At 39.4% G+C, this 25,093-nt stretch overlaps 1 protein-coding gene across 1 annotated transcript; it reads right to left on the bottom strand.

Moving 5' to 3' along the window:
* On the bottom strand, positions 1 to 23,590 carry LOC119916150 (breast cancer type 1 susceptibility protein homolog). The gene is made up of 21 exons (XM_038736052.1): positions 23,502 to 23,590; positions 22,426 to 22,518; positions 22,270 to 22,323; positions 22,077 to 22,157; positions 21,895 to 21,983; positions 21,769 to 21,805; positions 21,529 to 21,653; positions 18,794 to 21,340; positions 18,466 to 18,539; positions 17,420 to 17,555; positions 17,053 to 17,110; positions 12,896 to 12,978; positions 12,319 to 12,524; positions 12,139 to 12,226; positions 10,143 to 10,220; positions 9,913 to 9,953; positions 9,319 to 9,402; positions 6,801 to 6,858; positions 4,657 to 4,730; positions 3,141 to 3,201; positions 1 to 219 (listed from the first exon to the last, which is right to left on the bottom strand). Exons 1-21 carry the CDS (start codon positions 23,537 to 23,539, stop codon positions 125 to 127), a joined length of 4,200 nt encoding a protein of 1,399 aa, XP_038591980.1. The 5' UTR covers positions 23,540 to 23,590; the 3' UTR covers positions 1 to 124.
* Positions 23,591 to 25,093: the final 1,503 nt, after the last annotated feature.

Genomic DNA, 25,093 nt, shown 5'->3' with positions numbered 1-25,093 from the left:
TTCAAGCATCTTCTGTTAACTTTATATACATCATGCCATGCACATACAATACAAACAGCTTTAAGCTAATCAAAAAAACAGATGGAAGACAATGCATGGCTGTGGATTTAATGCACTTGGTTACTCATGTTGTGTATTTCTTGTAGTTTTGAAGGGTATAGGTTGCCACGGTGTCCAACAGCCAACCACGTGTCACAACTGTGGCTTGTGTAGAAAGACCTGTTGAGCAGATAATAGGAGTTTACAAATGACAAAATCATATGTATGTACAGTATTTCCATAATATATATATATATATATTTTTTTTTTTACGTGGGCTATGAGTGCCAGGAGGAGGAAAAGCTGCATTAAATATGCAGCAGTGCAAATTAGGATGCCAGGAGAAGGCAGGACTCAGAGCCACTTGCTCCCTTTCTGTTTCAAACTGTCAGCTCTCCTTGTGTGATGGCAGCCTCTCTCTTCTGTGGCCAGCTTGTTTTGACATCCCCCCCCCCCCACCTGAAATTTTCTCCTGTCCATTTCTCTGCTGCCTAACTTCCTTCACACTTGCTTGCCTGGCACGTCACTCCCGTCGCTCTTGTTGGGAAACTGTCTCATTTTGGCTGGCAGCATCATTTCAGCCATTTCACCGTTCTGTCACCCTCCAACTGGTCCTCACACAGGCACAAACACATTCAAATCCATGTACTAAAGGACAGACAGGTGCACAGTCACGCACACCAGCCAAAATTTCTGTGCTTGTGGGGACCATGCATTCACTACAGCGAATTCAGATAAGAAATCAAACAATAAATGTAACCATCAACCAGTCACCATTACAGTAAACAGATCCTTAGTTTACCAGTGTATTCACATATTTACTGACTTTAGCCAAAGACCTTGCCCATATCTCTTTTCAAAACAAACAAACACAAGAAAAAACTAACTACATTGTGATAACCTTGTTGACAATGTGAAGATATTTTTGTGAAATGGTAATTAATAATGTGGATACGGTTACAAACAGGTAAAAAGATAAGAGTTTCTTATTTTAGTGAGTGAGAACAGTCTAGAAAAACTAATAATTTTAATGCCAGCCTGGAGCTAGACCTCTTAATAGCTTCATCCATCTCAAATTTCATCAAGCGATTCAAAAAACGTTGCTTTCGCTAATATTCACTAGCGTGAGAATGAGACATTCTAAACATAATTAAATTCAACCACCTTTTCTAAATCACAATCTTGTTCTTTACTAAGAGAGAATAGTTTACATTAGCAGATACAAGCTAATGAAGATACCTTGCAACATTTGGCTGGCTAGCCTGGCGAGCAAGCTGCGTTAGGTAACATTGTTAGCTGCTATTAAAAACCTGCTTCTTTTTTCCATTTTTGGTCACCATATCATGACAAATGTTTAGTTACATTTTTGTTTCATGATAGAAAACACTACAAAAATAACAAATTTACAAAAATTAGAAATTCATTTTTTAAAGTTTGTAATAAACTAAGTAACTATTAGCAAGTTTGAAAATAACCATTTGCATAAGCCCTTATACTTAACAACACTTGAATTCTAGCTAGTAGGTTTGAACGATCTGCCAGATTCCATCCATTGTCAACCACTTATCCTGCGTACAGGGTCGCGGGGGGCTGGAGCCAATCCCAGCTGACATCGGGCAAAAGGCGGGGTACACCCTGGACAGGTCGCCAGTCCATCGCAGGGCCGATTCTGCCAGATTTAGCGATTCAATTTGCTTGTTTTTTTTTTATTGAAGTATTGAAGATTTGTTCGATACACACAGCCAGTCTATTTTTGACTGAAGCCACGTCAAGCAGCACAGAGCAGATGAACCAGGCAGGAAGTCAGATACAGGACAGCATAGAGAATCTGGTCGATTTCAAAATAAAACACCCTTTGCAGACTCCGGATCGTATATCACCAATAAACACAGTTAAAACAGACAAAAGAAACGATTTAACTACGTAGCCTACTTAACAATGGTAGAAGCACAAAAATCAAGGAAAACTGAACAAATTTTTTTACTTGGGCTATGTTAGTTTTGAATACAAGCTATCGTAGTTTACATTCAAATCGGCGTTATTACAGTTATAATGACATATGAGCCACGTCTGCCGGCAAATATGAAATGATGCGGCAGCAGTCCCTGGGGATTTATTGATGGAATAATGTATTTTGGACTAAATATTTTTACTGGATTGGATCATCTGCACCTTTGACAACGTAACAAGACCATTTTTGTTGGAATATAATCGATTGGTGGATTACTATGAGGCTTCATAGATGAGTCGCCTCAATTTTGCTTGTACTGGTTGGTCTGACAGAAGCACTGATTGTATCTTGAAATGGTTTGCATTGGACAAATCACGAGGATTTTAGCTTTCAAGCGGTGTATCATGAGTATGAAGTTAACATAGCAGTTGTGTGCACATACCGAAAGCTGCCGCCAGGACCTGACGGCATGTTAAGAGGTTAAAACGGGTCAGATGCATGTATAATTAATCTACATTTTAATCCCCGTCTTCAGGATTAGCTAATCACGTTCTATCAAATTGCAATTTCGATTTGAAAACGATGTCATCGTTCAGCCCTACAAGCTAGTTTGAGCAGGCAGTCTTCATTAAATGTTACTATTTGCCTCGATAATTTGCCTTAAATTTATAAAAAAAATAACATCACTGTGGTGTTTTTGGTAAGTGTTGATAACCTTTTACAAAAACCAAACAACAATAGACGGTGGTAGGAACGCTTTTGTCAATTATTCTACAAAAAAATACCTTGTGTTTTTTAAGAAAGTTGCTTTTGCATTGAGAACATGTAGACAACAAGTATCAAGATTAAACAATGGAATGTAGTACTACATTATAATGTAAATATCTATTGGCAAATTGTCCATCACACACAATTCCTGTGTGGGTTTATGCTTGTGTGAGGCTCGAACCCTTGAGGGAACCCAGGTATGAATTATGTAATCAGCTCCAGCTGCAGCTGTCAGTCTAATTCCAATCTTTATGAACTCTGTATGTGCTCTGTGTCAGCAAGTAAATCGGAGAGAGCGCTTGAGTGAAAATAACTACAATTAATATGATTGAAAGTATTATAAAAGTAGATGGAGAAAATGACATTTTATTTTCAGACTCACTGCTGGATGTGGATGATGACGACTCTGATCCAGGCTGTACAATGACCAGCTGATGGGACTTCTGTGTAACAAAAAGATAGAAATTATGCCTGATTACAAAATTAGCAATATGTATAACATATATACTTATAGCCAGCCAAATTGGAAAGAAATTCCATTTTCACCTTTGCATGTCAGATTATCTATTATGTCAGCTGACACTTGCTGGTTTAAGGATTGTTGATGTGGTGGATATTTGATCTGGGGATTTTCAGCATTACTCAGTTTCTTTCATTTATAATGTGCCATTTGCTAAACACTGCATTCATGAGCCATTTTCAAAAATAAAAATCAAACCCAGGAGACAGACATGAACTGTTATGGTGGCTGTGGCTTTATGAGTCAAAGAATTGTTCAGTAGGGGAGCCATACATTTTACTGCCACATAGTCCCTGCAGGTAACAGTTTGCTGATATTGGTATAAATATGAGTCACAGGAATCTTGAGCAAACTGGAATCATTAAAACTAAAACATTATATACTGCAAAAGCAAGACTAGGAGTCTACAGTCATGATACACTACTGGCTCAGATTATGAAAAACAACAAAATATGTTACCATAATTATGCAGATAACACACAGATTTACATAACCATATCACCAGGGGACTATGATCCCATCATAGTGATCAGTAATTTTAAAGACTACAGACCAAAGCCAGAAATCTTGGCGTAGTCACGGACTCAGACCTGAATTTAAGCAGCCACATTGGTTGGTTTATAAAGCACTGAATGGTTTAGAGCCAAAATACATTTGTTCTGAACCATCTAGACCTCTTAGGTCGTTTGGGACATGTCTGCTTTCTGTCCCAAGATCAAAACTAAACATGGTGAAGCAGCATTCAGTTTTTATGCTCTGTATATCTGGAACAAACTCCCAGAAAACTGCAGGTCTGATGAAACGCTCAGTTCCTTTAAATTAAGACTGAAGACTTTTCTTTTTACCACTTCCTTTAATTAAATCAAATTTAAGGCTGTAGATTCATATCTTACACTGCACTGTAACTTTTACTATCCTGTTTTAATTTTCTATTTCACCCTTTTAAAAATTTTCCTATAATGCTTTTATGCTTTGTGTAAAGCACTTTGAATTGCCTCGTAGTTGAAATGTGCTATACAAATAAACTTGCCTTGCCTCTGTGAGGCTGTACTTTGAGCTCAATGCTAACGGTGGCATGTTAATATGCTCACAAAGACAATGCTAACATTGTTAAGAAGGTATAATGTTCACTACCGTATGTTAACCATCTTAGTTTAGCATGCTAACATTTTCAAGTTAGCACAACACACAAGAACAGCTGAGGCTGATAGGGATGTCATTAGTTTTGCAGGCACTTGTTCATCAACCAAAGTATTAGACATATTGATCTGATGGTGGCGCTAGAAATAATTTCTGAATGTGTGTGCAAAATAACTGACTTTTTTCTAGTTTATTTTTTTGTTCAAATGGGAGAGACTAGACACTCTTACACACTTACCTGTTTACTGTCGAGGAGAAGTGGATCTTTGACTACAGCTGCTCCACAGAGCTCCACCATCCACTCCATTTCATCTACAACACACACACACACACAAGTTGGCTGTAAAGGTTTACTGACTGTTTTTTGGACTGGGTTTCTGATAAAGTATCCTTGGTCACACCTTAATTCAATTCTCTCCACTTTCACCTCTTTAACCCCAAGGGGATACCGAGCAGACTCATTTCAAGCTCAGACTTCCTTTGATCGGAAGGATGGAAAGCAAGTCAATACTTAAGTCTCCACTCAAATCAATATGTGCATCTCACGCAATCAGTCAACACACATTTAACATGGCTTGGAAAACATCTGTTCATATTTCAACACTTCATATCAGACACCAAACACACCTTAAAAAAATATCTAAATCAACAGCTTCACTTAGTTGTTGCCTTTAACGTGAGGACGCTCATGTCAGGAAAACTTTATTCAACTTGCAGTACAAGTTGTATATAACCTCATAATTTAACATGTAAACAAATGGGAGCAATTAAATAATGGATGAAATCCCACTGGGTGAAGAAAACAGACTCCATCCTCATGTTTGTGACATGTTAAGGAAAGTCCTCACGCTAGCTAGCAGATGTCGAGCCATTAGCAAAGCTTCATCGATCCGGCAGGCAGCAGGAGGATGCTGCAGGAGCACTTTAAGAGCCCCAGGAAGACGGAAACCAAAGAATGCTGCCGTTTGGATTTTTAAGTAATGTACCCCCTGAGACCTTCACCCACGATCTATTTGTCAATTCATTCATGCTGGAGAGGTAAAGCAAAAAAAAAAGTATGTTGTTTGAAGGGCAACTAAACTCCTCTCTACATTGAACTACAACTTCAATGGAGGTCATCAACAGTTTAAATCATTTGCATCAACGTTCAATAACAAGGCTGGTGCAGAAACTGCAAAAAAAGAACTGGGTATTTACACCAGTTTCAGATTCAGCAAAAGCAGTTTGGCCACGACTGAAGGCTCATTTCCTCTTTCTTCTCCGAAAAATAATAATAATAAAAAAAAACTCCAGGCAGCTAACTGACACCATAGCAACCTCCCAAGTCTATAGTGAATCCGCCCACACACTCGGGAAACTCGTCATTGTTCTCCAGTACCGAAATGACAGGGTTTAAAAGACAGCACAGGTTTCGAGCTGTGTCAGTCAAACCCTGTGCAAATCACTTTAACTGCCTCCTTAACTCCCCCCCTTTTTTTATTGTTATTTTCCCCATCTTTATCTCTTGAAAGCAAGGCGGGAGTTCTACAGAACACAGACATCAATAAAACTGAAGAAGTGCGGGTTGAGCTAAGTATTCTTGATTGAGAAAACTCAACAGTGCAAACAGCAGCTTCTTCAATTCCTGTGGTGTTTGAATGCTGTGTATGTCTAAGCCTACAGAGTTGTCTTAGCTAGACTCATTACATACATTATGTGGTATTCAAAAAATGGAAGTTTCAGGTCTTACAGTGAGAAACACCTGGATGAAACTCCCTTAAAAAAGTAAAAAGTCTGCATTTCACACCCCTCCCTAGACCGCTCAGTGTTGTCGCTTACAGAGCAAATAGCATACACATAATACACTTTATCTCCAGAACATATTTTGGTCCCAATTTTAATGACAGTAACAGTTCAACATTTTTTGTTTTTTAGCCAAGAGTTAGGTGAGAAGATCGATACTACTCTTATGTCTGTATGCTCAATATGATGCTACAGCCAGGACCTGGTTAGCTTAGCTTAGCAAAACAACTGGAAACGGCTAGCCTGACTTGGTGCAAAGGTGACAAATTCAGTCTATCAGTCGCAAGCTCTTAAGCTCACAACTACAACATGTTTTACCTAGTTTGTGTAATCCGTACAAAAAAACGCAGTGCAACAGTGTGACATGACCAGTGTAAAGATGACTCTTCTCATCTAACTGTCACAAAGCAAATAAGCGTATTTCCCCGAATTGTCAAACTATTTCTTTAACAACCAAATTTTATTAATAAACAACATCACCCTCAAAACTTCAGCAATTCCTTGATCTACTTTGCATGTTACATTTCAGCCCTTGCTCTCACATAGAAAAAAACTTCTCTAGTCTTTACTTGAACATGTGACATTGTTGATGTGATTTACCTGTAGTCATGTCTGTAAAAGGCCCTTGGAAGCAGATCTTGTAGCCCTTCATGAGTAACTGAAGAGAAAAAGAACATACAAAGTAAGGATAAAAGAATCTAGGGTCAGATGTCCTGCAAAATGTCCACATTCAAACGAAAGAGGACATTTCAGTGGATTTAACCTTCGGACAATTTCAATAATACTGTTAAAAGGGCAGCCGTAACAATCCAGTTGAGTATGTTTCTGAGAGCCGAAACAGTAAATCAAGCACATCTTACAATTTATAACATGTATTCCTCTGTTATTGTGTAATAAAATAAACCTCAAGACCTTGTTCAGTTTTAGCTCTCACTGTAATACTGTAAATTCAGGGATGAGTCCAACAGAAAAAAGCAAACAGAGCCACCTTCACTGAGGTAATATCACGCTTTAAGCATGCAAAGAAAAACGACTGGCCCGACACCAGGGACACATTGTTTTATTGCACTCAGGGCCAATAAGCTCGCTTGAAATGGGAATGTGAAATTGTTTCCTTGAACCACAATAACCACAGAAAGGAAATGTGCAACTCACATCACAGTCTCATCTACAGTGCGTGGCTGGATGGAAGGGTTTGAAAGATTAATGTCCGAGCTGCTGGAGAGAGAAATACTAATTTCTCACACCTTCCTGTCCGTCTATAATGATCATTAGCCAGAGGTGCTTGGTGAGATGAAAAAGTGTTTGTTACAGATTTTTAATTTAGACAACACCTAATGTCCTTCAGGAGGTATTAAAGTGCGTGATGTGATAACATGCAAACCCCCCCCCCCCACGAGTATTTTTCAACTGATTTCTCTGGGAATCTACATTCTGGTGACAGACTCCCGAGTCCTGGCACTTCATCTGTTTGTCACAGCGGCGCAGGTGACAGAGAGTGAGTATGAACAGGACAATCTGTCTGTCTCCATCAAAGTCCCAGTGCTGTGCTGAAGCCACTTAAATAAGCCTGAAATTACTAGCTAATTCAATTAGCGGAGGTTCTTCAAAGGCAGCGATACGGCCAACATGACATCTAGCCATTTCTAATTTTCCCCCTCAGTGGCAACGGAACCGGTCCTCCTGGCCTTACACCAAGAGGAAAATTACAATTAGCTTTTTACAACACGGCCTGAGCTAAGAGGCTGGCGCAATAGGAAGAAACAGGTTCAAATGCTGTTTGTTATTGGGACACCTAGTTTGATTTTCTTCACAGAATGAGGCTACTCTTTGTGGTCAGACAATGTGCCTTCACAAACAATAGAGGTGGCAATAATTGTCAATAATCGCAACAGTTAATGTGTTGATTTGTGGTTCTCTTTTTTTCACTGAAACTGTTTTTTTTGTAATCAGTCAGTTCTTTAGTAACACAGAAGACAGTTGTTGACATGTTTTAGGTGTTGAAACCAGACTGAGTGATTGGCTCACTCTTCAGACCTATAATATACAGTATGTAGTGTGATGATAATCTTGTAGAATGGACTGATGTTCTAATAAAGGCCTCTGTGGGGCCAAAGGGTGAATAAAATGAAAAGCAAGCAGTTTAAATGCATTTATATTGTGAAAAAAAGAGAGGGCCCTCTTCACTAGATTGTGTATGTATTGCTCTGTTTGCTTCACCAACTGTTAAATTACTCTTTAATGGGGGCATCCTCGTGGTCCAGAGTTCAACAAGTAAACTTTGCTATGTAACTGCACTGTCGCTGGTTTGACTCTTGCAAGAACCCTTCGATGCATATCAATCTCATTAATCTTCAGATGAATATTTTAAACATTTTCTTGTAGTCTGTAGACGCTGTAACCCCATCATCATTTAAATGTTTGCTGATTGGATCAGTACTTGTATGAATTTAACTTCATTAAATCAATGAATTAGTTGATGTCTCACAACTTCAACTCTCAGCTTTTCACTATAAGCGACGGGGCCCTACATAAAAACGTCATTTTCAGCGTTGGTTATTTTACATGACAGATTTCTGTAGATGTGTTTTTGTCAGAGTAACTCTCACTGGTTTGAAGTGGGAGAACTCATCTGGAAAAAGGGGACGTCACACACTTCTGTGATAACGCCTGTGGGGCCGTTTGCTCATGTTTCCAGGCTGCCATGAGTCAAATCAGATCAAACCACACCCACACAGTCTTGATGAAGCATATTTTTAATTTAAAATAAATTTTTAATAAATAATATTTAAGGATAATCTTTTCTTAAACTTTGATTGCTAATTTAGTCATGAATATTTAATGTTGCTGAGAAATACTTTTATATGTAAATTTAAATGTATCTAACATTTTCTGGGGTTTGTAAGGTAAAATATTGTAGCTTAGATTGTACTCGCAAGCTGGCAACAGAAAAAAAACATGTTTCCTTGTTTAGTTTTTTTTTTTTTTTTTTTTACATGCACACCTTCCAAAAGTGAAACCTTGGGGAGTTCACTGACTAGCTTTTACCTTTGGAGGCTATTTAAATCAAATAAACAAGTGTATAATTGCCACCCTGTTCAGTGTGTAAGGGACTCACGTTATTGTCTTTAGTGGTGCGAGCTCTCATGGGGCCCTGGTGGTTTGGCCCATTCACCACATCACCTTTAACTTCATAGAGACTCTGTTTGGGGAAGAATAAAAAACAAAATTACCTCAGCATATGTGAATTAAGTAAGTGAACCTCAATCACAATGGTATAACACCTTTCCTGTAGCTATAAGCTTTTAAGTAATAAAGCAGTTATTCACCCTCAAAAAGCTAATAATATTTGATTTGTTTTAAGGATCAAATACGGTCCTAAGAGTACACTGAACACACTTCAGTTTGACAGAGTTCATCTTATAATTGTGTGGAGTCCATTGATACATACAATATACGATGCATAGAAATGCTTATAAACTGGCATGGACGACGGAGCAATTGTTTTAAATTAATGGAGATATTAAACAAAGCCTGGCAAAGGATTATACTTGCATAGCACAGACCCAGATGCAGGGATTGCTAAAGCAAATGGATGACAAATAATTTATGAGGTATCACAGGGAACCACATGGAGAGATTCATCACGCAGGAGCCTTAATTCAATATTGAGACATACAGAGATGTAGCAGGAAATCAACGGCGAGCGTACCTCATCTAAGAGCTTCTTTTGTTTGAAGCACTCTGATATCCCTGCGGAGAGGAAATAAGAAACATATGAGCTTATTGTCAGAAGCACAAACACTATTCTGGTGGCTACTGTATTATGTAACGCTCCTTTTATTCCAGCCTATGCCTCCACATCATGCTGTTTTGTATTTAGAGTAATTGTTGGCAGCTCATCAGCGATGGAGCTTGACAGTAAAGTGAGTCAGGACTTACACTGGAAGCTCACCACCCACTTCCTGCCTGCAATGCCAAGGAAATACTTCAGCGTGCGCTCACATACCAGTTGTTCATCTGTCAGAGAAAAGAAAAGAAACAGATGTGTGACAACATGTGCTAGTAGTACACGTACGTACATAAACACACCTTGAGTTGAAATGATGATAAATGAGGTATAATGGTTCCTATTACAGATGGTCCATTAGTTAGTTAGTTAGTTAGTTTGTGAGGTTGAGAACCTTGAGGTCAATCCTTGTTTAGCATGTGTCTTACTTTTAGGAAATACTCATTTTTATTTTACAGAATGAACACATCTTGTAGTATGCAGACACAAACAGACAATATGTGTAGAAAAGAATAAATGCATCCTCTTAGAGACCACGCTGAAAGCTTTAATGCTATGCAAAATAAAGCACAAACTATACAGCTGTAACTACTGCCCACTCTTCCCTGAAATTACTTTTTTACTGTTATCATTTATGCTACTTATAGGGTAATTTCTCTATTTTTCAACCCTATGTTACCATGTTTTTATGTCTATGTGATGTGACTAATGGGGGACAATATTTTTGTTGAAATTGGTTCAGTATTGATCAAGACAGTCGGCTGAAGCAAGACAGGGAAGCAATGTAATTCCTCTGGGAAATTGGGTGCCGTCAAAGTACGTCCACTAAAGTGCTTGTTTTTGCCACTGACAGGCTCAGATTGTTATTATAAGTGTCTGTCAACATTGTGGGAAGGATTCCTTCTATTTTTATTTTAAAGAGTAAGATCCTTTTTGTTTAACCAGAAACAGCCGCGATATATCTCTGTTCAAAGTTACCAGACGCTCTTGATCAGTAATTTGGTCGCAGAGACAGGAGTTGTTGGCCTACCGCTGCCTCGGCCTGTTAGTTTTCGTGATTGTATGACTTTGGTATTTTAAAGGGTTTGGTTTTTTGGTTTGGCAACTGTAGAGCGCTCGCTCAATACTAGACCAATTTTTAAAAAAAATAGTTGTCCCCATTATTGACTTAAATTAAAAATACCAAAGTTACCCTTTACATTTTCATTACTTAGGTAAAGAATGACGTGCTTTTCCACACCAACAACCTTTACAGTGGTACAGCGGTTTACATGTACTTTGTAGGCAGTGGCCATTACCACAAATACAAAATCAATGCCCACGATAAGACAAGAAAGATCAAAACATGGGTGTTGACAAATCACCCCATCATTTTCAATGATCAGATGGATGAATACAGAGAACGTCAAGAATGTACTCTTGTGTAGGAATGGGGTTTTGAAGCATCAACAGTTCTTTTAAATGGCATCAAACCATTTAGGAATGAACACTAAAAGAGTGAATACCCTCACAGACATTCTTCCGTCAAGAAATATATTAATTATCTATTGATTTGTATTCCAGGCAAAAGTCAAGTGCATGTTATCGATGCACCTCAAACATAACTTCATTTCAAATGATTATTATTTTCTGCTAAAGGTGAGAAGGGGACACCTCCTGCTCCTTTCCAACCTTTAACCACAAAGATCAAGAGGCCCGATGTTCCCATTTTTTGGTTACCCGGGAAACAGCTGCCATTAGAAAAAGGGCTTCTTAAACAGTGACAGTTAATGTGGTGCTTTGGAGACAGCGAGCTCTGAAATTAAAAATAATCTATCAGAGAGGGTAATTAGCAACAAGCGGATGAATGGAGGAGAGAGTGAGTGGGTGAGACAGAAACGGCGAGCTTATCTCTGAGGAGCGCTTTAAAAAGACGCACAAAACAAGCTGCAACTACATGTAAAAAGAAAATGTACTTGGGGAAAGTCAAATGTTCCTGCACAAGAAAAAATATTATATATTATATAAAACGGGACCTTGGGAGATTAAAAGTGGAATTTTCAATAGCCAATTTAATAGATTCACTGTATATCAACCACTTAGTTACAGTCTTCACTAAAAGTACATTATTGTCATATCTTCACGCTTCCTCTACGTGAGCATACTCACCTGTGTGCATTATAATATGGGTCACCTCTGGAGTCACCTGGGAAACCACACGGACACCAACTCGCTTGGCAAACTTTTTCACCATTATCTATAGGCAACAACATCTGATTGGTTAATGTATCCTACCATGCAAAGGCACTAAAATAAACACATTCATTGATTGAATGGGTGAATGCCCACCTGTTCATTGGGGCCTAACCCAGATGTCACTAGCACCATCTTAGCTTTACTTCTATCTCTTAGAGGAGTGTTATTTTCTTTGTCTTCTTGTGCATCTGATGGTGAACCATCATTCTTTAAAGTTTTGACTGCTGAACTTGAACTAAGTGTCTTGGAGGCTCCGGTGCCTGTTACATTGTTTCCTTTGTGCGTGGATCGCTGCATGGCTGAAGAGAGAGAGAGAGAGAGAAAACAAACAAATAAAAAGAGTCACATACAGACAAAACCTAATCCAATCTGACCCAATTCTCAGTTCAAAAGAACTCTCCTCAACTCAGTCAAACTAATCTTTGCTGGCATGTTAAAAACATTTTGAGAAGCAGTGAGGCAGTTGCCATATATAGACCTCCATTTATGTACTCGGGGAATCATTGTGGAGGATCAAGTGTGGAATCATGAGATTATCAAAAAAAAATGTTTCTTTCAGCTCATGTGCTCCTGGATGACTGAAATGTTTTTAATCTTTCATAGAAAAACACAGTTACACATGTTAAACTTTCTTGCATGTGTCACATTCTGTCCAACATTGCATCCTTACACATCTCTGCGGTGGGCTGGGGGGCCCCTTTGCCATCAGACGGTCCTGTGCTCGGCTCTCGTTCTGCTTCAGGCACAGCTTTGCTGCAAGACAGAGACGTGTACATTAACTTCTGTGGAGCACTGAAACATGGTGCAGTGCAGGCAATAAGTATTAGGACAGTGACACACTGCTGTTGTGGTGGCTCCTGCAGAAAATCTAAAATAAAACAATAACTATATGATTAAAGTGCTGACTCAGCTGTAAGTTGAAGGTGTTTGCATCCACATTAGATATCAGTGTAGAAATCGTATCCCTTTTTATACAGCCTCCTGCTGTAAGGGGCAGAAAGTAAGTAGTCAAGGCAACATACACCATGGTTGCAAATCCTTTGCCAAGTCAATGATTCAGTAAAAAGAAAAATGGGTTGTATTGTCTCTATGTTTAGGGTTATTATTAAAAGACACGTTTAACAAGTTAAACTCTTTTTAAAAAGATAAACGCCTAACGGCACAGAACACAGGCCCCTCTCCAAATTGGACACACTTTGGCACATAATATCCGACTATACAGTAGAAAGAAAAAGTCTACACACCCCTGTTAAAATGCCAGGTTCTTCTGATGTAAAATAATGAAAGATAAATCATGTCAGAACTTTTTCCACCTTTAATGTCACCTATAATGTTAACAATTCAATTGAAAAACAAATTGAAATCTTTGAGGGGGAAAAATGAAAAATAAAAACCCTCAAATAACCTGGTTGCAAGTGTGCACACCCTTAGACCAATATTTTGTTGAAGCACCTTTTGATTTTATTACAGCAGGCAGTCTGTTTGGGTAGGAGTCTATTAGCATGGCACATCTTGATGTGGCAATATTTGGCCACTCTTCTTTGCAAAGGCGCTCCAAATCTGTCAGATTGCGAGGACATCGCCTGTGCACAGCCCTCTTCAGATCACCCCACAGATGTTCAATTGGATTCAGGTCTGGGCTCTGGCTGGGCCATTCCTAAACATTAATCTTCTTCTGGTGAAGCCATGCTTTTGTGGATCTGGATGTGCGCTTTGGGTCGTTGTCATGCTGAAAGGTGAACTTCCACTTCATCTTCAGCTTTCTAACCGCCGCCTGAAGGTTTTGTGCCAAAACTGCCTGGTATTTGGAAATGTTCATAATTCCCTCCACACTGACTAAGGCCCTGGTTCCAGCTGAAGAAAAACAGTCCCAAGCATGATGCTGCCACCACCATGCTTCACTGTGGGTATGGTGTTCCTTGGGTGATGTGCAGTGCTGTTTTTACACCAAACATACCTTTTGGAATTATGGCCAAAAAGTTCTACTTTGGTTTCATCAGACCATAAAACATTTTCCCACGTGCTTTTGGGGGATGTTTGTTTTTGCAGACTTCAGCTGTGCTTGGATGTTTTTCTTTGTAAGAAAAGGCTTCCGTCTTGCCACCTTACCCCATTCATATGAAGAATACGGGAGATAGTTGTCACATGTACCACACAGCCAGTACTTGCAAGAAATTCCTACAGTTCCTTTAATGTTGCTGTAGGCCTCTTGGAAGCCTCCCTGACCAGTTTTCTTTTCGTCTTTTCGTCAATTTTGGAGGGACATCTAGTTCTTGGTAAAGTCACAGTTGTGCCATATTTTCTCCACTTGATGATGACTGTCTTCACTGTGTTCCATGGATATCTAATGCTTTGGAAATTCTTTTGTACCCGTCTCCTGACTTATGTCTTTCAACAATGAGATCTCTTTGATGCTTTGAAAGCTCTCTGCGGACCATGGCTTTTTCTCAGAGATGCAACTAAGAAAATATCAGGAAAATCTTACAGCTGAATGTTATTTGTGATTAATCAGAGTCACTTTAAATGATGGCAGGTGTGTAATGACTTCTAGTTAACCTGAGTTCGAATGTGATTGGTTAATTCTGAACACAGCCACATCCCCAGTTATAAGAGGGTGTGCACACTTATGCAACCAGGTTACGGTAAGGTTTTTATTTTTCATTTTTCCCCCTCGAAGATTTCAGTTTGTTATTAAATTGTTCACATTATAGGTGGAAAAATCTCTGACATGATTTATCTTTTCCTCATTATTTTACATCGTAAGAACCTGGCATTTTAACAGGGGTTTGTAGACTTTTTCTATCCACTGTATGATCATTAAAAGGAACTTTCTTGGTGTAGTTTCATTTTTATTTATTTATTAATTTTATATTATTTCATTTATTATATTTTTCAGTCACTGTATAGGGTGTTTATAGTGGTACTCTTATTTTTGAGCTGTATCAAATATTTTACCGACTAACTCGATATAATGTGGGTTTTATTGTTACTGATTCATTGTTTTGTTTTACATTATGTGAACCCGGGAAGAGTAGATGCTACCATGGTAGTGGTAGCTACAGGAGATCCAAATGAATAAATTATCCTGCTGAATAGCAGCTATTTAAACCCAGTCAAATGTTTCATTTCAAATCAAATATGCTTACACTCTCGGCACTGAACTCGGTATTGACAGAAACTCAATATCCATAATATGTCCTTTGTTATTAGTATATTAGAGGCTATTTCATATCTCATATGATTCAAGTTTTGGAAGTTGTCTTCCTTTGTTTTCTTTTGGGTTCATTTCTTCACTCAAAGACTCCTGAAATACTGACAACTGGCAGCGTGCCTCCATTTCAATTCTCTGTACCAAAGTGATAATGGCTCATTGAACGCTCGTCATATACTCCAGTGCCCAATTTCACCAGTATGCCCATGGAGTATATGCTTTTTAATTCAGAACTTGTATATCTGAGGCCTTCTGTGTTTTCATCTGCTGTCTTTTTCCATCTCTCCCTCTCTCTTGCCTGGAGGACAGCACTTAGAACCCTGCAAGGCGAGAGGTTGGGGGAGGGCAGTCAAGCGGTAGAGATAAATTACTGTGGCAACACAAGTTTCCCTCTAAGTGCTCTAAATGACATATAAGAAGGAGTCACTAATGACTTTTTTATTCTCCACAGCATAAGCAGATTCTGGGTTCATTAGTGAGATTATCCGCCTGTCCTCTTGAGATGCATCACCCTCTGAGAACAAGACGAGCAACACACACACACACACACACACACACACACGCTAACTTTCTCCTTCAGTCAAAGACCGAAAGAGACCAATTACATGCCACTTGCTCCAGTTATTGTTCTGCTTAATATGGTGGTATTGAAATATAGCTCAATCTGAAATGTATTAATAATGTATACAATCCTTAGAGGGGAGAAATACAACACGCTGAGGCAGATATTATTTCATTCGATTTGTAATTGACGTCAGGCTGGACTTTAAGGATTGTCATGGCAGACTGGTTTACTGGTCTACTGACCAAAAAACAACTTTCTATCAATCAGGCTAGCTGCTTCTAAAAAGCTGAACTAACCGAATGCAGCTTTATATTTAATGGCCAATCTTTTCATCTATTATGAAGAAGCATATTTCCCCAAAAGTCCAACTATTGCTTTAAAGTTACATGTACTTTTTCGGCACTGACAATTACCCAAATAAACACTGATGCCCCTGATAGGCCTGGAAAGATCTAAAGTCGCACGTAGACAAATCCCCCTAACATTTTGAATGATACTATCAGTAAGATGAATACAGAGAGTTGCCAACATCAAGAATATCTTCTCTGTAGGAATGAAGACGGTTACCATGTAAAACTGGTTTCAACCTGTCCAGTTCCTGGGAATCACTTAGCTGTGATATCTTCAGCTCTTAATTATTTCCTGCATACTGCAAACAATGACTTCATGTTGGGAATTTGGACAGGCAGCATTCATTCGTAGCTTGAAATATAGTTGTATGTGATGCCTGTTGTTTCTGTCGGATTTTGTTTTGCAAAAGATATTAAGCAATTAAACAAACTGAAGCACACAGATGTACCATTGTATGTACTATTTTTGTACTTTTTTATGCTAACAATATTGTGCTATTGTGCGTTGATATATTATTATATTTTCAGTTTTATGTATTACCTATTCAGAATGTATTCAGTCAAACTATTCTTTCTTTCAAAAATGTTGTAGTTCAAAGTAATAAATTACTAATTTATGAGAACAAGAACATCTTATCAGGAGAGTAAAAATGTCTACATAGAAAAAATTTCTAGCCAGTATTACGAAAAGCTTTACTTACAGGTCTGATCCTTGGACTGTGCCCTGGTCACACGGGAGGGGTCTGTGGGTGTCTGGGCCTGGGGATACAAAACAATCGTCAGCTCTCAGTACTTTCACCAAGCCAATACATAAGCTGAACTAAAAAGAAAAGACTTCAGTTTGGGGTTATTGAGGTATGTTCCTCAAAGAAGAAGAAAAGGGTAGTAATCCAGCATCTTTGACCTGCACTTCATATTAAATTGGAACACTGGGTAAACTTTCAGTTTAACATCATGTAAAACTACGGTAATAAAATCTGAAAATATTCAGTGAATTTTGGCTTAAACAGTCATTTACTAAGTTTAATTGTCTAGTCGTGCCAAAAACAAAATTTCTTATCTGCTCACCTGTGGTTTTGCTGCTCTGCTTTGTTTCTGAGGGAACTTCTTTGGTGGGACTTTCTTCTTTCTCCTGAAGCACCTCTGACACCAGAGCCATCAACTTCTCCAACCTCACCAGCTCCTTCTGCATTGCTATCTTTTGCTGAAAGAGGAAGACAACCAAGTAAAGTAGACACACATATAATCACAAATGAGTCATACACTTTAATAGAATACAAAAAAATAGGGGACACATACTGGCTGCCCATTTAGTTTCTTGCACTGACATATGGAAACAATAACAACTGTCCATCAGTGAGGAGGAACCAGTTGAAGCCAGCTGGTCATTATTGGAAGAAAATGTGTGCTTTTGCAGCCAGACAGCACTTAGTGAGGAGAACGCATGGCAAAATAAGAGAGCGAGAAAGAGATTATATAATATTTAAGAAGTGAAAACAGCTTTTTCATCTGGTGCTGGTTTGGAAGAACAGAGTCCATTCTTTTAAAAGTGAGTGTGCGTTTCAATGCTTCACTGGACTAATACTTTGAATTTCATCCTTTGAGTTAGCAGCACCAAGTGCATTGATTATGTATACAGACACACAAACACGCCTCACAGTAATGCAAAAACTTCCGGACTCTCAGATGTGTGCAATCCTGGGGCCCTTTCTAAACCCAAGGGCGTGAAACTTTAACTCCCAGTCAAATATAGTCGACAGATAAAAGTGAGAGGGCTGGAAGATGGATGAGGTAGAAAACAAGAATCATCTCCTAGGCAGCATTTCCTCCAACGTAAATGAAATGCAATTTAGAAAGCTGCTGAGGGGGACATTTTTTACTGAGCGAGGTAGTCTGTCATCCTGCAGCTGACAGTTTGGTTTGGGTAAGTGTGGTGGCTGCCCTCTCTGGGGCGTAACATGACAGTGCATCACTGTTAGCAACCAGACAGAGTTCAATTTATTACATAGAATAGAATTACATTTCATTTATATTCTATTTCTACAATAGAGGGAGTATTTATTCACAGCCATGTATAAAAAAAACAAAGTAATTGAGAACATAATCATATTTACCTGTGTGACAAGGACTTCGCTTGAAAATTGTGACGATTCCATGGAAACGCCGGTGTCATTTACTGGAACATCACCTGCAGAGAGAAAAAGATAATCCAATTGTTTTGTGTCTAACTGCTTGAGAATGAGTTTCCTCCCCCACATCCCTCAGACACACACATTGTAACAGTGGGAAACAACAGAGCAAGCACATATTTGGCAGATTAGTAACAAAAGAGGAGACTTACTGTACTGCGTAATCTCAGCAGGCTGCAAACAAAAAAAAACCCCAAAACAAACAAACAAACAAAAAAACTCAAACTATTTCGGTTATTGAGAATGAACTTACATTCATCTGGCGTGCCAAACAAGTCCACAGACGCTTGGCTGCTGTCAATGCATTCAGGGCTGGGGCACGCAGGTGGACGGCTCAAGTGTTCCGCCGCATCAGCTTTAACGCCCCCACATCTGTTGTTAGCTTCACCGGAGTCTCCCTGATCCTGGGTAACAGCAGAGGGAGGGGCTGACATTCCAAAAATTTCAGTCAATGTCGGTAATCCCTCTCCGCTGCAATCTGACTCCGATGAGGATTCGAGCCTCTGGGCCCTTGTCCTCTTCCTGGGCATGCTCTTGATGGAGGAATGGGCGCTGAGCTGTCCGCTACTGCCGCTGTACGATTTCGCCTCGTGGACGATTTGTACAACTGGTATTCCAAGGCCATCAGGGGTTAAAGAAGACTCTGTGTTTAAAGATTGTTCGGCGGCGTTGCCCGAGTGTTTCCCACTGGCGGCTGAAACGCTGTCTCTCATCTCCTCCACTCTGCCAGCGTCTCTCACGGTACAATCAAGGCGATTCTCTGTGATTGTAGAATACTTTGAGGGTGCATTTAGCTTCTCGTGTTCAACGGCTGTGAAGAGCAGCCCAGAATCTACTACCTGAGGCACAACAGAAAGATGAGGACTTTCTCTTTCACACTTTGAGACTTTATTTGGAGTAAGGGCACTGCTAATGCTATCCCTGGAGATGCAGTGACCACCAGCAATGTCCTGACTTGAACAACTGCTCTCAGGGATCGAGGCTTCTACCACAACTTGATCTGGTTTCTCAACAAATCTTTTTCTTGTCAGGCCGGGTGAGATGGAAGGGGAGATCAAATCACTACAAGATGAGTTTTCATTGTCTCTCAATGCCTCTTGGTTTGTGATTCTAGATGTCTTTTTATGGATCTGATTTTTTGCAGATCCAACACCAGAACAAACGCGCTGGTTCTCCTCTGTTTTGGCACCCTGCATGTTTTCTTCATCTACGCTACGGCTCCTTTTCACATTTGGACCTCCCAGGTGGAAGGATTTCCGTTTAGTGGCTTTGAAGCTCCACAGCAGTTGCTCTGTGTCCACCTCGCTGTCATTCTTTTCCTCCTCGTTTTCTGTTCCAGCGCATTTAGTCTCACAAGCGGAGGTCTCCAGCTGAATATTGTTTGGGAAATTACTCTTTGGACTGTCACTTTCAAGCGTAGCATCTAGCACACCTGCTTCAGTTGGACTTGTAGAATTTGGGACCACGGAGGCATAACAAGCAGCGCTAGCTTCAGACACAGTTTCAGCATTTGGCACTTCAGCATTTTCTGTTGATTTCAAATAAGACGTCCTCACACCAGAGTCCATGTTTTCTATTCCTCCTAAGTCTTGATCACAAATACATCCATTTCTTTCAGCTCCCTTTGTCATGTTTCCATGCTTAGGTGATGCCGTCTTATCCAATGTTCCACCTTTGGCATCCTCAGATTGCTTTGCAGCATTTCTGTCTTTTTCAGGTATATCGCCTCTCAAATTTGCTTTCTTGTGTCCTTCCTGGACTTCCTCTGCGAAGAGTTGAAGTCTTCTACTTCTCCTGTTGCTCCTTGTGACAGGGATTTCTTGGTCCTCGCTGCTAGGGTAATTCTCAATATGAACTTGGACTTCTTCTGACCTTGGTCTAGTCTTAGTTTCTTCATTTTGAACTCCAACCAAAACAAGGGGTTTTGGCGCTCTAGCAGGCTTGCCTTTTTGTGACCTTATGCTTTTACCTTTCCTCTTGTCACTTTTCTTTTCCTCAGTACTTTCTGACTTTGCCTTAGCTTGCTCTTGCAAATCGCTGTCGAACTGCTGCAGAGTATCACACATCCTTTTCTTTGACTTTCCTTCGGGTTGCTGTTGTCTAACATCAGACGAGGGACACAGAATCTCATCTTCGCCATTTTCCTCTGCTTCTTTAAAAATGTCACTGCTGGTGTTCTTTACTTCATCTATCACTTGTTGCTCTTCTTCCATGTCACTTTCATCTTTATCTCCAGAGCTGGATTTAGCAGGAGTGAGAGTGTTTTTCTTCTTTCTTTTGGAAGCTGTCTGGGTTTTTTTAATTGTTGGTGGTTCAACAAATACATTAAGCGGAAGAGAGACGCTCCTGTTCCCTCTTCGCTCTCGTTTGTAGACGGCCCCGAACACCTGCTCCTCAAGGGCTTTGGCCCGATCCGCTCTCCTAGGATTCACATCACTATTGTGTTGCTTGACATCTATTGTTGAAGAGGAAGAACAGCTGTCAGAGTCCTCGGCGTCATCGTTGGGTTTCTCTAACTCGAGACTTCCTTCAGTTGGAACTTTCATGAGCCACTCGGCGACTTTCTCTAGACTTTTCTTCTGTTTGTGGTCAAGAATCTTGTCATTATCCTTTTTCGGTTTCTTCCTTAAGGACTTTCTTAAAGGTCTGTGTTCAGTCTCGTCTGGGATTGATGAAGGGCTGTGCATTTTCTTGTCAGAAGTTGGCGGCGCCTCTCCAAGGCCACTGTCCAGGCCTTCATTTTCTGTTGTCAAAGGACTTGTGTCTTCAAGCTCCATAAGTCTTGCGTACCCATTCTGGGCTAAAAGAGGAATGGGGAAATGACAAATAATTAACCTTTTGGAAGACAACACACTTTTAATATGAATAATGTGTACCGCATTTACCACCGCATACAGTCAGTTTAAATAAGGGTAAATCTGCCAATTAATTTGATATTAATTTAATAGATGAAAAGATGCATCACCATACAAGGCGTCAAGATTTTACCTGCTACAGTTGAGGAGCAAGACCTTGGAAGATCATAATTGTTTTCCGCATTGTCCCAGTAAAGGCCAGGTGTCTCTCCAGATGACACATCATGACAGTTTTTAGTAGCTTCAGCATTTGTGGCTCTTCGTAGAGAAAAATACAGGTGAAAATTCAAAGGGAGCTACTATTGTGAATAAATTTGCATTTGTGGTACTTCAGATGACAGAAAACTTAAATGTTACTGTTCAAATGTCTTACCCTGCTTGTCTGTTTTGCTGGGGCATACCAGTTAAGTCTGAAATCATAAAAGTGATGTTATTAGATGATGTACTGTAAGTTCATTTTAACTAATTTTAAGAGGTCTGTGATGTGATATAGTCTTACAGTTTGTGCCAGTGTCATGTTCATATGCCTGTATCATGTCCTGCAATCCTACTACAAGTCTCTGAAACCCAGGGCTCTCCTGTAAGCTCCTGTATAAGTGAAAAAACACACTTATGCTTATGCAAGTATAAGTAAAAACAACAAATCAGTGTTATTTTATCATCTTATTGATTTTGTCCAACCTTTTAGTTATCTTGGCTTTACACACTGGACAGTTAACCCTGTTTTGTTTGGTGTTTTCCAAAAGCTTCATCATACAAAATCTAAAGAAAAAGAAAAAAAAACACACATACTGTTTGTGAGTGCATGCAAAAAAACACCAAACTAAAATATCAGTTTCTTTAACAAAATAAGGAATAATCAAACGTTATGTACTTGCAAAACTGATGGTCACACTTAGTAGACACAGGTGCAGTCATTAAATCCAAGCTAGATGTAAATGACAGTATGAAGTAAGTAGACAAACAAACTTAAAAATAATGTAGATGCAACAGATTTTGCTTTTTCAACTTCTTGGTGTGAATGACTCACCATATGGGACACTGCAGAGTCTCCCAAAGGACTGAAATCCCCCTTTTGATATCTGTGGCGTTTGGGGTTTTCATGGTGATGTTTGGAAAAAAGCTACAAAGGAAAACACAGAGGTTGTAAACAATACACTACTTTACAGGCTTTAACAACCAACAACAAAACACAGTGAGCCTGTTACTGGTAGAGTCGGGATTTTATACTATTTAGCTATCCTTATACGAAATACAACTTAATTCAGAGATGAAAGTTTTTGCTGTCTAAATTAAAAAAATAAAAATGACTATACAGAGCACTGTAATGTGACTGGCATCAACATGACACACCTGAACCAATACTTAAATATATAAGCTGATAATAGACGTTGGTCTTTTTATTGCGGTTATATGTCCTATTGTTGACTGAACGGTGAATTACTCAATCTGACCTTGTCATGTCTTTGCGATTATGACAACCCGCTGCAGTAAAATTATGAGTTATGTGTACTTTGGTCATGTCACATCTATTGTACACACATATTGTATTGTTATCCAGGTAGCCAGCTATTATGTGTCTGGCTTATGCTCATAAACTAGTTATACAGTACTACGTCCTACTTGCTGAAACACATTACGTTAATAATGTCTACACATTATTTATAATAGGATAATATAAGCTTCATAAATGCAAATGTTTAGTAGGGGTCTTGTAAGCGTATCTGTGGATATCGTTAGCTGATAACGTTACTGATAATCAACACTGGTAGTAACGTTAAAGCAGATGAAGATTAATATTACGCCGAGATCAGTCAGCATTAACACACATTGGCAACGTTTGGTAAGGATATTGTACAGTTACAAAACAGAGTTTAGTGTAAGTATCTTAAGTTGGCAGCTAACTAAACATCATGCAGACTCAGCTGCTAAGATTTGTTTTGGGAGGTTAACTTCCACAACCAACACAGCCCTCCTGACTTTCTGACTTCTCAGATTAAGACAATCGACGTGAAACTTCGGCAGACCAATACATCAGTACATCACCATTTCTAATGGCTATAACTAGTTGTAAAATTATATTTATACATATATTTCCAAATGTACCTTGTTTTCTTAGATTTTGGAGTTAACTCAGGGGCCATCCGCTTCAGTTTTCCCGCAACTATCGTCTTCTTCTACTTATTTTTAACTGCGGCATCTAGTGTCACAGCGCCGCCTTCTGGGCCGGAGAGTGAAACATCTACTGCACAGAACTGTCTAACAATGTACTTTCATCCTACTGTTGTTTGGGTTTCTCCACATACAGAAAGTGTAAGCTTGGGGGGCACAGCGATACATAAATGAACAAAGTGGGAAGAACACGAGTCTCATACTCTTGGAGTTGTGGGTTTGATCCTCGCAAAAGTCCAATTTGTTTTAAATCTTTTTCATAATACTCTTCAACAAAGTTCTAATGAAGAGACCAGCGACTGGTCCACATCCATCAACCTATGGACATTTCATTTCCCCATCATTCCGAGTCAGAGGAAATTTCTGTGAAAACAACATTCCTGAGAGCCTAACTAGAGAGAGTGATGTGATTACTACATTTTACAGTGTAACCTGATAATGAGAGAGTAATCCCATTACTGTGTTTGACACATTGTAACCTGATGACTAGAATAATCTGGTTACTAGTTTCACAATGAAACATGATAACTAAAGAGTTATTTGATTACTGTGTTTGACGCACTGTAACCTGATGACTAGAGAGAAATCTGATTACCACGTTTCACACAGTGTAACCTGATAACGAGAGTAATCTGATTACTGTGTTTCAAGCAGTGTAACCTGATGACTAGAGAGTGATCTGATTACTGTGTTTCACACAGACTAACCTAATAATTAGAGAGTAATCTGATTACTGTGTTTTACACAGTTTTACCTGATGACTTTAGGGTATGAGTTAGAGAGATCTTAAATCGGCCCCCCACATTTCGTACAGCTACGTAAAACATACGGCAAGGGTTGCTTCATTGAAATTTTGTAGGAGGCGTATTGAGCCATTTTTTCACAACCTTGCAGCGCAACCATATTAGACAACAAAGAACACCCCTTCTGACATGCGTGCCAAGTTTTGTGAGGTACATCCCTAGCCATGTGAAGTCACTATGGACATTTTTGTCCTAATGCGCTATGTGGGGTATAAATATAAATGAGGCATAAGAGGTAAAGTTTGAAACATGTCCTTTCCTGATGCCAGTAGTTGGCACTATCACTGTGACCGGACATTGACATGTAAGTCTCTAAGCGGTTGACATGTGAAGTTTGGGACAACTCTGACCGTGTCTAGGCCATTTACATGCCACTTTCTTTTTTATGGCGAAACATCAAAATTCAACACCATACCCTGGACATGCCGTTTGAGCTATCAAAAAAAGCTTTGCAATTTAACATCGCAAGTCTCTTAAGATGGCGCTCTCCACATTTGAAGTCGATCAGGTTAAAGCTCTAGGAGGAGTTTGTTAAAGTACGGAGAGTCTAAAATGGATAACATTTCAAAAATAATTCAAAATGGCCGACTTCCTGTTGGGTTTAGGGTATGGCTCCAAAAGGCTTATTTTTAGGTCTAGAGATGATACATCAGTCTCCTGAGGTTCGTACAGCTAGTTAAAACGTACAGCAGGGGCTGCTTTGTTGAAATTTTGTAGGGGGCG

This window comes from Micropterus salmoides, unplaced genomic scaffold, assembly GCF_014851395.1.
Source record: "Micropterus salmoides isolate LMB-PRFRI ecotype aquatic unplaced genomic scaffold, ASM1485139v1 Ms_hic_scaffold_21, whole genome shotgun sequence".
NCBI classification, from domain to species: Eukaryota; Metazoa; Chordata; class Actinopteri; order Centrarchiformes; family Centrarchidae; genus Micropterus; species Micropterus salmoides.
The sequence above is the reverse complement of the archived record's forward strand: the minus strand, read 5'-3'. Positions and strand labels throughout refer to the sequence as shown.